General features: G+C 39.5%; 1 protein-coding gene across 3 annotated transcripts in view; it reads left to right on the forward strand.

Moving 5' to 3' along the window:
* Gabrb3 (gamma-aminobutyric acid type A receptor subunit beta 3) overlaps window positions 1-13,404 on the forward strand; it is a 235,459-nt gene extending 222,055 nt beyond the window's left edge. For 2 of the 3 annotated variants that reach the window (XM_039101122.2, XM_039101126.1), the window contains 2 exons: window positions 624-868; window positions 8,999-13,404. In XM_039101122.2, coding sequence (XP_038957050.1) covers window positions 624-868; window positions 8,999-9,340 — 587 coding nt within the window. In that variant the 3' untranslated portion in view covers window positions 9,341-13,404. The remainder of the gene's footprint in view (window positions 1-623; window positions 869-8,998) is intronic. The other variant, NM_017065.2, reaches the window with a different exon arrangement.
* The last annotated feature ends 230 nt before the right edge of the window (window positions 13,405-13,634 follow it).

Below are 13,634 nucleotides of genomic sequence, written 5' to 3' on the forward strand. Positions count from 1 at the left end.
TTCTTACAGAGGAGCTTCTTCACGTCAGAACATCAGAGAATCTCAGAATTCTCATGCTTCTATCCAAGATAACCTTCCCACCTATGTTGTATGCATTTTTTCCTACTTACAGGAAATGATCCAGAGTGAATCTGTCCTCTGGGCTTGGCCCTCCCTCTTTCGGCTTATAACTGAGTCTCCCCTTAATTAATAAAAATATCCTCAACCTCTCCTCCCAGCAAGACTTGTAATAAGACAAACAGCCATCTGGTGACCAGGTCCCTGTAGACATAAGTCACTGTGGACTTCCTGGTGTGTTGTGACCAGGCACCCAGTGTTTATGTTGCTGGAACTTCTTGCTTTTGTTCCAATACTCTAAGGGTTCACATTCTTCCTAAATGTCCTAGACATCTTGCCTTTCACTCTCTTGAGACACCCTGAACTGTGATAGGTGTGGCTGGCTGAGGCCTCTCAGGCTTCCTTTCCAAGGGGAGATACTTGCTGGCTGCTCTAAAGTGTGAAATGTTGCCATAAGACACATAGATATTCCAGTGACATTCCAGTCCAGTCAGCATCTTAGAGAACATTGAAGTGGGAGCATGGCTGTGATCTGGAGGTACTCACACACTACCTTTGCTTTTTAGGGATTACCACCGTGCTCACCATGACAACCATCAACACTCACCTTCGAGAGACTCTACCCAAAATCCCCTACGTCAAAGCCATCGACATGTACCTGATGGGTTGCTTCGTCTTTGTATTCCTGGCACTTCTGGAGTATGCCTTTGTCAACTATATTTTCTTTGGACGAGGTCCCCAACGGCAGAAGAAGCTTGCAGAGAAGACAGCCAAGGCCAAGAATGATCGATCCAAGAGTGAAATCAACCGGGTAGGCTCTCCATTGCCTTGGCACTCCAGCCATGCAGTTTGGCCTTCTGATTCACCTCCAGGGATCTATGTGGGTTCCTAGGGCATGCCTCCAAGTTTCTTATTAAACTAACATTGGAGTAGGTGGGGGGAAAGCTCAGCTTCCCTTCCCACTGTTCTTTGAAAACAGAGGAGGATCCTGAGAGACTGATACTCTGGAATGTGGGACTTTTACAGCACATGGGAAAAGTAACTTACTAAAAGAACTCAATATTTTCTTACTTGTAAGAGTACCAGTTCTCTCATCCAGCTCACCTCCATGGTGGGTAGTGCAGTAGGCAGTCACCTCTATGGTCCATAGGGAGAACCTTAAGCATTAAGATCCCAAGTACTGTAGGCTCAGAAGTTCATAGGCTTTGGTCTTTGCACAGCACAGCTTCCCACTCCACCAGAAAGCCATATCCCAGCTGAGGAATTCTCACCTTCCAGTCACAGAGGGACTTGGCATTGGATACATTTGCTCATAATGTGTTATTTTATTATAATTATAATAATTATTTTATTATAATTATTAATGAAATCTTAATGAAATGGTACAGTTTATATAAAGTTTTTTGAATGTGCCCTATTGTACTTTCATCTAACATTTTCAGTGATATATTACTACCAGATTAAAGGCCAAACCTCCTTCCTTCCTTCCTTCCTTCCTTCCTTCCTTCCTTCCTCCCTTCCTTCCTTCCTTCCTGTTACACTGTTCAAATCAATCTTTTCAAACCCACACATTTTTTCAAGCCCTCGAAAGTCTCTCTTCTTGCATCTGGATATTTGTGCCAACACAGATCTGTAATGCTGCCTAACCTGGGTTGGCAACTGTTCATGAATTGATGCAGACCTGTCAGTGAGTGGAAATGGCCTCTTCTTATCTGTAAAACATAAATGAAGTTGGTCTTTGAATAGAAATAGGTTTTCCATAGACAAAATTATCTGCAATATCTTACTAGAAAAATCTACTGTGTGCCAGATTGTTAATGTTTCTATGGAGATCCTACCATACTCTGAATACACAATATGTCTTGGTCCTGCTGTTTCTAAGGAAACTAGAATTAATCACATGTTTTCTCTGTGGCCAAGCATATGTACCGATGCATATATGAACTGTGTTTCTTTCCCAATTCCTATTGTCTTTCACTACTGCAGCTTTGTTTTCATTTCTCTAAATGAGACTGCTGAAAACAGGCAAATCATCATTACTCAGAAACATCTTTTTGACTATGAAATACAAAATTTAAAGAAAAAAACTCTAACATTCACAAATAAAATTATCAGAATGCAGAAAGAATACCGATTAAATGTAGAGGAAATTTTAAGTTGACTCCTGAGTATGTTTTAAATCTTGTTTCTCTTTTCTGAGCACTTTTACTGGGACCTTTATATATTAGCAATTTTTAAAATATGTGATTGTTCTTAGATTTTAAAAGCAACATACGAACATCAAACATTCTCATTTTTACATCTACTTGATGCTCTTAAAGTTAATCATTAAAAGTTATTCCTCCCTCACTTAAGAATTTAGTGATGATTTTCAGTCGACTTCCTAAAAACATTTGTTTAAAGGGATGTAGAGAATATAAGAATATAAGAAACAAGAATCACACACTTCATACAAGACAGAACAGGCTCAGCATAAAGGACAGGAGTGTGACAGTTATTGAAATAGTCCCACTGTAGTTCTCAGTGATGACACTTGGTCATCAGTATGTAGAGCCACAGCCCTGTTTTCTCTAGCAGGGAAACTGTCCAATTACTGCAAGGAACCTGCTTCTTACAGTCTTTCCTGAATAAAGTTAACTATCCCATGGGGCATGTCATAGGCAAGGGAGTGTCCTGCAGGCATTGTAGCCAATCAGCTGCCAACAACCACTGCAAGACTATAAGACCCAGGGTTTTACTGACTCTGCTGTAAAACCATGAGTAGGTTCCTCATATACCTAGAGGTTACACAATATTGGAGCTTAGGGGCTGATACGTAAATGCTCAGAATGTTTCTATATTCGTTCAGTTTATCATCTTGGTATAGTGTAAGTCTCTAAACCTTGATTCATCTATGTATACTTCTTGTTTATTATGGAATTTCCTCTATACCTAAGAGCAATCCTTTGGTCGTAGTGTACACATTACATTTGCAAATCTTGTAATACCTGAAGAGTTGACCAGTTGGGATGGTATTATAATGTCATCACATGATATACCCATAATTGTGTATGGTGTGTGTGTGTGTGTGTGTGTGTGTGTGTGTGTGTGTGTGTGTATGTGTGTGTGTTTTGCTAGCAATTGATCTTATACCTAAAATGTGCTAGGCATAGACATATTCTTATAAATAAAGATTCAATATTATTCCTTATAAGAAGGAAGATCTCGTGCCACCCACAAATTGCAATTTCTGTCTTGTTCTTCTAAAACTAGAATGTTAACTTAACTAGAATGTGGAAAGTGAGTAAAGAATGAGAGAGCCACTAGGTGCCAATCTAGTGACGTAGTCTAGAGAAGAAAAATGTGATCTTTTCTGGATGAAGTGATTTTAATTTTGGGTAGCTGCACCTGTCTAGGTTCCGAGCGGAAGGAAAACCTACATTGAAGTCATTGGCTCTAATTATAGTCGGTGTAAGCTGGACCCTTCAAAATAACAAGAATTCATGAAACAATTTAAAAATTACAAGCCACCTGTCATTCTGTAAAAAACATTTCAGGCTGAGATTTGCTTCAGTCACCTATTTCTATTCTGAGACCTACATTTTAGAGGTAAGGAAGAGAGGAAGAGGTTACTGTCTCTTCTAGAAACACTGATTTTTAAAAGTTCTAAAAGTTAATAAGATATAATACCTTTTAAGCATTCTGGACAAAAAAATGAGTAATTTTCTGTACATTGGCTCATGTTTAAATGAGACCCACGTAACAGTAAATCCATAAGCAAAGCAGCCAGGCTATTTTAAACTATGATCATAATTCAATGCATGTTTGTACTCTTTTGCATGCCAGAATAAGTATTATTTGTAATAGAGTTTCCATTGCATGGATGTAACCTTTCTAAAATAGAGTCGTATATTGATTATTGAGCTCTATCTCAGTCCTGAGACAGCTGTAGGCTTGTCATCAACATTGACAGGAACCAAGAGAACTCAACCAACTGGTCAAGTTCTTTCATTTGTAAGCTACAAGCAAGGTTCCAAAGTAGGAATGGCTTCCCTCAGGTTAAGCTTTCACTGAAATCCAAAGAAACAGATTTCTGCTGTCATTAGATCATTTCCCAGACACACAACTGTATCCAGAAGGGACTAGAAAAGACAGAATGCTGGCTGACAGATCTGTCCCTAGATGTCAGAATATCAATCTTATTTTTATATCTTCTTTAGCCTGAATATATTCTGAGTTGCCACACATGCCATCTCTGCTTTTCCTTTATTCTGTTAACTTATCCCATGACTTATATCTTCCCTTTCTTCAATACCCAAGTCAAGTGTTTCTTTCCAGAGTCTAATTTATTTCTTCCCCATTCATGTTTGCATCTTGCTTTAGGCAGAACCACTGTTTTTGTTGCTGTTCTTTCACTTTCCAGTTCATTCTCTGTACATGCAATGGCAGGTCATCCAAGTTATTTCCACTATCAGGCTACACTGAGTCTCTTGCTCCTACTGTAATACACAGAGTCTGACTCCGTCATGGCCACTGCTCATGTCTGGTGGTATTTATCACTGTAAATCTGCTCCTGCTGATCAGGTAGGCTCCACCCTGTCACATAATTTTTAATTTGAATTCTATAGATTTTGATAAAAAAGGAACTTTTCATATTGTGTTTTTGATAACTGGGAACATGTTTTAAAATTCTTTTAATAAAAGATTGTATTTGTTGATTGTTGGAAGTTCCCACCTACTAGACTGCTTGAAAGGAGTCATCTTCATCTTCATTGTCCATAGCTTAGACTGTGAATGACCCTGGTGGTAAACAAGTGTGTACTTACAGTTTCCATGAATGACCACAGTGATGCAAACTGTTTGTCTATGTCCCCAGTGAGGCACTGGGGTGGACCACAAGTCGTTCATCTCTCCGTTTTCCTTTTTAAAAATAGCAAAGGCTATAAGGAATGTTTTTAATAGCTACTAATGTTGTCTGTGTTTTTTCTATCTTGGAGGGAAATTTTTGAACTTTCTAGGATGGTAGCTACTGTAATGGATGTGTTATTATTATAGAAAAATATAAGTTCTACATTAGTACTTTAAAAAGTCAGTGTCTTTCTCTTTAGGGTTTTCTTGGCTCAATTTTAGAAACAAGGAAGTTTTAAAAAGGTCAACTTACCATGAAGGTAGATTTGCTTAAAATGTTGAACATAGAAAAAGAACCAAATTAGATATTTAATGTGACTGCCACTTTATTTAAATACATGGTGAGAGAGTGTACCATCTCCATGATGTAAAGCCCGATAGGTACCAGGTTGAACGATGCCAATTCACTGCAGTCAAATGAAGTAATGAAATAAACTAAATGGCAGGATCAACTGGCCGAGTCCCGTCCCGACCACTTTCCAAGTCAAGATGCTGTTGGCCCTTTCATCTCTGACCTGCTCACTGTGTCATGCCATAAAATACTCTGGGCTGTGTCAGGAAGAGAAATCAGCACCAGTGAGATGGGCCCTGACCTGTACATCTGCTTTTAACTTTATTTAAATATTAGCTAAGTTATCTGTTCATAGGTTCCTTCGTGCCCAGCCATAGGTAGCTTAAGGTGCCCTTTCTTAGGTAGAGTTGGTGTGTACACGTTTCTCCCATAGCTGGACTTTGTTACTGCCCTGCTTCAGTGAATGTGAAGTGAAGGACACAACCCTTTCCTGTCCCCTTACGTTTCAGCTATGTCAAAAGTCATCTGTGGCTTCGGCTATCTCTTCCTGCTGGAACTATTAACAACAAATAACCAACCACTAACAACTCAGTCTGAAAAGTCTGTGGAACAGTCTTCCTGGCTCTGAAGACAAACAGTTGTCATTGAGAGGTGTTTATTGCTGATCATTCCAGGGGAAAATAGAAAGAAAAACAAAAACTTAGAGAGAAAACACAAAATCCTACCCAATCCTAACTTTTTCAGTCCCTGTAAGATTAAGATGTAATCCTTGTAAGTTATCAAGTCTAGGTGGAGTCAGAGAGAGGAAATTTCTCTCTCTTCCTTTACAACGTCTAAGATAAAGGGCAAGCCTAGTGACTCCTACGTGTAATTCAAGCACAAAGGAGGCTGAGGTAAGAAAGAAGACTGCCATGAGTTCGAATCCATTCTGTGCTCCTGAGTGAGTTGTTAGTTAGCCTAGGCTAGACTGGGATTCTGCTTCAGAAAACAGAGAATGAAACGAACACAAAGAAGAATGGGCAAAATACAGAACTTCTTCTGCTACACACACAGTAGGCACCAGAGAACAAAAGCAGGAAGAGGCCATTGGTCTGACCTTTAGTGTCCCTTTTCCAACTGCTACTGGGATGGAGACCTATATAATGGTCTCCCTTGTCACATCTCAGATTTAGCTTTTTATTCTCGATCCCTTTGATGTGTACTCTACATTATTGTTTTCCTGCTTAGAGTTGACTTTTTGTGTTGTGTTCTAAAAGTATGGGCTTGGAGTGTGTTAGCATAACAAACAGAAAACCTTACTCAGCCCAGGCTCTCATCTACCTTCACATTCATGACTACGTGTCCTTTATTATTACCATTATATGGTAGAAAGATGACAATAACAGAGAAAAAACAGCACACATTCTATCCACCAAGAGGCATAGCATGGTTCCAAAACTAGCTGTATTGTTAACTTGAAACCTTGAGTTTATCCAGCTAGCTTACCTTACAGAGAGTGCTTGACTTTGGGTATTTGATGTGCTTCATACTTTGGCTGAAAATTTCTCTCTTTTTCTGCCTGTGGTCTTTAATGTAGTAGGCAAATGTAGATCTCATGTTTTCCCTCATCCAATAGGTTTTTTGAATGTTGCTATGGCAAAATAAAACAAATTTAACAGGGCAAAACAGTTTTAGCAGACATCTTTTAGGTCAAAAATAGTAGGAGAGTAGGGGTAGGATGGGGCTGCCTCTATCATACAGAATAAAGCCAAAGTTTCTCTGAGTTAGCACTGCACAATCAGGTGGCTGGACAAGTAAGTCCTTGTGTTATAGAATTGGCTTGGCTGTCCTCTGGTGTCAGTCTTTACTCCTATAGACTTTCTTATAACGTCTTAATGAACCTGTTCCTGCAGACCTTCCTACCAGAGGCAAGTTGACCAGGTATTTGCCTGCTGACATCTGTTTCTAGCTAGAAATGTTCTCTATTATGCTTAGGAAAGAATACATGATGATATTGTGGCCACCCAATAATTTAAAATGAACTAACTATCTTGAGGACTGTACCCTTAATTATATCTACACAGTCTCTTATAGCCAGCTCACAGGCTATTGCTCATGAGAATTGAGCAATACTAACATATTGTTAAGTTATCTTCAGAGGTATTCTCAAACAAGAGTGTGATCAACTCACTGGCCAGATCCTGAGTGTCCTCCACTATTTGCATTCCTTCCTGAGCCTTGACCACTTTGGAGTTGGTAGCTTTGATTTGGGGCTCTTTATTCTGCTCAGTGTTTCATATGTCTCCCTATCTGTTCCTGTGTAAGGCTCAGGAATCCTCCCTGCCTACCTTACCACCTTCACATTGAACTTAATACCTTTAATGAAAGGAATTTCTATCTATAAGCTGGAAAAACTCAAGTTAACATATCAGTAAGTCATTGTACAAAATAACTAATGGTTCATGGAAAAATCCATCAACTAACAATCTAGTGCTAAAAGAAGTAGACTGTCCAGGGAGAAAGAACAGAAAAGGGATATAGCCTTCCAGGGAAAGACACAGATGGGATTATGGAGAGTTTAGAGAACCAGGCCATAGCAACTACAGTATGATCCCTATTGCAACTCTATCAGGAACCCCATCCCAGGTTCCCTAAGTTGCATGGTCTCTCAGCCACAGGGAGGCTGCTGAAAAATTCTGTGGCAACCCAATAAACACATGGATCGAAGGTATTGCCAATGAAGGTCTGCAGTTATATTTAACAAAGAATAAAACTTTATTATTTTTAAGATTGTCTTCACAGTGGAAAGAGACTTGCTACTTTAAATGTAGCTCTTGCAAAAGAAGGCTTCTTCTAGGGTCACATTAAGCAGAGACCCACTGGCTCTACCCCAGCAGTCACCATGAGCACCATCATGATTGTCCCTGTGCTTCCTCACAGTAATCGGGCAATTTAAATCATCAGAGAAAGGGCTAGCAGGCTGGGATATGTGGAGCAACGGAGAGAATACTTAGCAGAGGTTGGCTTTGTGTCCAGTGCAAACATTCAAAATAGAACAAGCTAACTTCCTAAGAAAATCCCTGTATCTACTTGAAACTATAGCTGCCAGTGAATGTTACACGTACTCTGCCACTCCTATTAGTTCACGCCTAAGACAAACTTTACGTTATCAGTAGGCGCAGTAAGAAATTAACAGCAGGGCATGGTAAGGAAATGGAGGAATCCTAACAATGAACTTCAATGAAAGTTATGTGCATGGGTCTTCTGTAGCAACACTCTTGTATGTGTTGTGCTCACCTCCATTTCTGATGGAGCGGTCTGATGACGCAATACTCATGTCACTAGGAAGAGAGATTGCGTGACATAGGTAATGTGGCATTGCCAAATCTAGATGATACCTGTTGTATTGCAGACAAGACAGAGAGAACTATATCATTTCCTCTCAGTGCACTATCATAAGCTCTCACTCACAGAGAAATAAATCCTGGAAGGGATTCACCCTTTCAGTTTTCTCTTCAGTAGGGATTCTATAATGTGAAATATCAATCTGCCGAAGCTCCCTTTCTTTTCTCTATAAGAACTTTCGGATAAAGGAAATACACTCTGAAAACTAGAGTTAAATTTGTAAAATAGTATTTTCCTGTAAAATGAGGCATGGATTTGACACACAGATTCTTATAAACTATGTTGCACGATTATGTAACATCATTAAGTCCAGGTCTTGCATATTAAAATTTGATGGGCATTCCAGCTTCCTAAAAGTTTATGTTTTCTTCCCATTAGGTGGATGCTCACGGGAATATCCTACTAGCACCGATGGATGTTCACAATGAAATGAATGAGGTTGCAGGCAGCGTTGGTGACACCAGGAATTCAGCAATATCCTTTGACAACTCAGGAATCCAGTATAGGAAACAGAGCATGCCCAAGGAAGGGCATGGGCGGTACATGGGAGACAGAAGCATCCCGCACAAGAAGACGCACCTACGGAGGAGGTCTTCGCAGCTCAAAATCAAAATCCCTGATCTAACCGATGTGAATGCCATAGACAGATGGTCCCGGATCGTGTTTCCATTCACCTTTTCTCTCTTCAACTTAGTTTACTGGCTGTACTATGTTAACTGAGTGACTGTACTTGATTTTTCAAAGACTTCATTTAACACTGAGTGAAATATTACCCTGCCTGTCAAGTTTTTATACCAGTATACACACACACACACAAACAAACGCACACACAAACACACACATACACAAACACACACACACACACATACACAGACACACACAATTGTATATATATGTGAACTTTCTCAGCATATATATAAAATACACGTGTATATGAGAATGTATGTGTATATGTTTATGTACACTGGTGAGAGTGCCTGTGTATGTAAAACAAATACGCATACATACCATACATTTTGCAACTATGGACAATTTAACACAGGATGCATATTAAAGAAAGTCATAGCTTTTTTTTTCTTTTTTAATTGAAAGGGACAAGTATCTAAATATTATGCCTCAAGAATGAGGGCGTGAAACACAGTCATCCCAAAGTGTGTCTTTTATTATCATAAGTTTTTGCTTAAGAATCAAAACGGAATTCTTAGTTAATCTTTGGGCACTCCCACAGCGGTAGTTGTACACCTCATACCCTCTCAGTTTGCAACCGAGGCTTGTTGGCTTCTCTGTGATGGGCGTGTTTCATCAGGTATGTTGTTCTGTGGTGGGTTAGCATATGAGATGAGTTGCTGGCAATGCACTTACCTGATTCTTACTAGTAGGTAGCTCCTACTCTTGTGTCTGAATGTTCATCTTTTAAAACTCACTGGGAGTAAATGGTGTCCCGTTTTAAGTACTCCACTGTCCCATACATGTGGGAGATTTCTGTTAACATTAAGTGGGTCCAGCTTAACTGTCTTGTGGGAACACAGTGGCACATTTTGATAATGACATTCAATCACTGGAAATGTGCTCCACATCTCATCCAGATTTCTAGGTCTGCTATTTAACTGGAAGCATAGACGTCTCAGGTTCTTTGTTACTCTAAGGTAAAACCATCTAGAGTGGTTCCCCCCTTGCAGTTATGTTACCATTCTTATAACATTGTATGTTAATATAAATATATTTGCATAATATGCATACCTACGTATATTACCAAGATTTTGTTTCTTCTGCTCGCTATCATGGCAGCATGCGACGTCATATTTTTCATTCTGTGATGTAACTATTTTCTGTTATCTAGAAATTAGGATTGAATCTAAAATGTTTCTACTGTTCACTTTTGGAAACTTAAGAAACATCCTCACAGCCTTTATTTCTGTACTAACTTATCTCATAAGCACACCCAATTCCTCCTAGACTGACTAGGATTCTGCAGGAACACTTCCAGTGTACGCCATGATCACACAACAACCCATGACCGTTCCTGAGGCAAGGAGGGCAACCTGACACAAATACAGTCTCTTTTGGTTCCTTCTGATCCACAGCCTCATCAGGATTTGGACTTTTTAAAGCTCGTAGAAACAAGACAAGGTGCACCGGTTTCATAGATGCAACCTTAACTTACTATTTAGATGAGCTCTTTCTAAAGAAAAACAAAGATGATATATTTTTTCTAAACTATTTCTATCACAGGCATCCATAAATAGACTGCAGTTGTGTAAACAGGTGTCACAGCGAAGCATTTGGAAGGCAGGAAAAAAAAAACAAACAAAACACACAGTGAAGAACTGCTAAATTAATAACCCCCAAATCCCACACATGCGGCACCTTCAAGTCTGGCACCATCGGTTTCCGCACAGGCAGTACCACCACCCTCCCCAGGATGGGTGTGGTGTGGACTGTCACCATGGACTGGCACTACTTGATTTTTCGGTGGCCATTGCAATCTCTAATATGTGGGAGTCTGACTGTTCTAAGCTAACATTAAATAAAAGCTAAATCCACAAAATCCATGTGAGGGACAGTTACTGATTTTTATACCCTTTGCCTCCTCCATTCTTATCTGCTAAGTCTTTAAATCACTGCTCCTTTGTTTTACTTTCTATCTGGAGTTGAGCCTGTGGATTTTGCCCTCTGGCTTTTCTCTGGAAATTTTCTTTTTCATGGGTAACAGTGGGAGGAGACAAAAAGTTAAACAGATTTAAAAAAAAAATTCTGTAAGTGGCCTTATCATTGTAACATGTTAAAAGAAAACAAACGTTTGCAAAGACCTTATCCCTTTCAATACTTCAGGTATCTCTCTCTCTGTATCCTGTAACTCAAGATGTAAATGCCACATATATACAAGGAACTCCACAATGCAGCAGTGTGGCAGAAACAGTCAGAGACGGATAATTTATTATACTCAGAACTGTGACTTTTTTTTTTCTGGGGAAGTGACTCAGCTTTTTTGATGCATAGTTGAGATACCCACATATCAAGGCAGAGACCCCACAGGGCTCAGAAGAGCAGCAGTGCACTCCCGGGGAATCTCTGGATATAAATTTGCATGGTGTAGTCATAATAGCTTTTGAGCTTTTTATATGCATTTGGCACCGAGACTGGGATCCACAACTTTATAGACACTGCAATGAAGTTACCATAGTAGCTAGATTCTAAGTAGTATTTGTAATTACACACACACATACATACATACACACACACATACACACACATACACAAATACATACTGTATTCTGTAAAAAAAAAAAATCCTTTCTAAGATCCTTGGGTATGTGTTTGCTTTACTCCATTTCAGAAGAAAAGTATTTTTCTTCTAATAACTTATTTTATGGCTTCTCTATTTTTTAAAGTTATGAGAAGTGTTGAGAAGAGAAGTCTGGCTGTGCTAGCAGAAGAGTGGGATCTGATCCCTATCTAGGAAAGAGACCTCTAGTGACTTTACAGCAGCCATTTGAGCCAGTAAGTGAGGCTGCAGAGGGATTCCACCAGGACCTCTGATGGGAGGTGGCTGTTACCCATGCCCAGAGCTCTTAAGAACAGAAAAATTTAACTTCTCACCAATTCAGTAAACCATTCATTTTCTCAATAGTACTGTCTTTCCAAAACGAAATGCTTCGCAGAGGGCTCATGGTGTTGACGCCTTGAGGACAGCCCTTTTATTAGTCATTTCCAGATATGTCTGTGACAACTCGATAGCCCTCCTCGATCAGTCCCAGCAGAGAAACGACTCACCAGAGTGGAATTACCTTTAAAATGAAAGTCACTCCTGCTCACCAGTCCCAGGACTGTTAAGGGGTTGTGCTGTCAATGCCATGACCCACTCACTGCCCCTGAATCTCAGATGAACTAAAATGTATATCATAATAATGTTCCCATTAGGCTTTAAGTGACATGTCCATCTGCAGTATTGTGTGTTTGATGCCAACATGAGGACATCTTCAGTTGTTCCCATGAAAAGTAGTTCTCTTCTTTTGAAACATGGAGTTGACAATTTCACCAATGAGATGATCTCAGAAGGGGACAGGCACATTGTAGCTGTAGGTGTGTGAACCGGGTAAACACATTCTGAAAAGATGTGTCCACTGTTGAATCTCCTTGATTAAAAGCATAAGCCTACTATAACTCATATTTTAACCCTCCACCTAAAAAGATGAGTTCATATTTCCAGCCATTTTCTGTAAGCCAACTGAACCAATGGTAAAATATTTTGTTACTTTTGGAATGAACTCTGGCTTTCATGTCAGTGTGAACTTTCCATCAGAGTAACATTGACTCTTTGGGCAAAGAACTGCCCTGGTGGAGTAAATTTCCCTGGACACTGGCGAGTGTGCCTTGGACTGATTACCTCTTCTACTGCATTGAAAGGTGCCATGTTTTCCTGAATGACTAAATCCCCCTCAACTTGTAAGTGACCTCCCAGAGTGGCTCACGAACCATACCTCTCCTAGGGATGGCCCACAAACATGTCATTCGTGACTCATTTTTCTACTTCCCAAGTCAGTAGATGTGTTCAAGGTAAGTACAGGATTGTTCTCGTAGGAATAGGCGGTTGCTGTCCTGATTGATATCCCCGTCGATTTCATTTCATTGTAAAGATAAACTTAAACCCGGTTTTGCTTAAGCACATTGATGTAATTTTTTGGTATTATTTGACATGAAAAAAACAGCAAAATTGAGTGACAGATACAATATGAAACTTGTTGAATGAATTCAAATTTATTAAAAAAGGACTAACTGATAAATGTGAAGACTGATTTTTTTTCTCCTTGTCTATCTGTTGATGAATATTGTCATTGTTTTAATCTAACCTTGTTTAACTACACATGCCCATTTAGGTTATGTGAAAGGAACATGAATTTGAAGACCCAAGCTGACGGCTTAAGAGAACAGCTAAACTGTTTATTTTTCAAAAAAAAAAAAATCACAATGTACGTGATTTTTAAGTGAGGATCTAGGTTCAGTCCTTTGTACT

This window comes from Rattus norvegicus, chromosome 1, assembly GCF_036323735.1.
Source record: "Rattus norvegicus strain BN/NHsdMcwi chromosome 1, GRCr8, whole genome shotgun sequence".
NCBI lineage: Eukaryota > Metazoa > Chordata > Mammalia > Rodentia > Muridae > Rattus > Rattus norvegicus.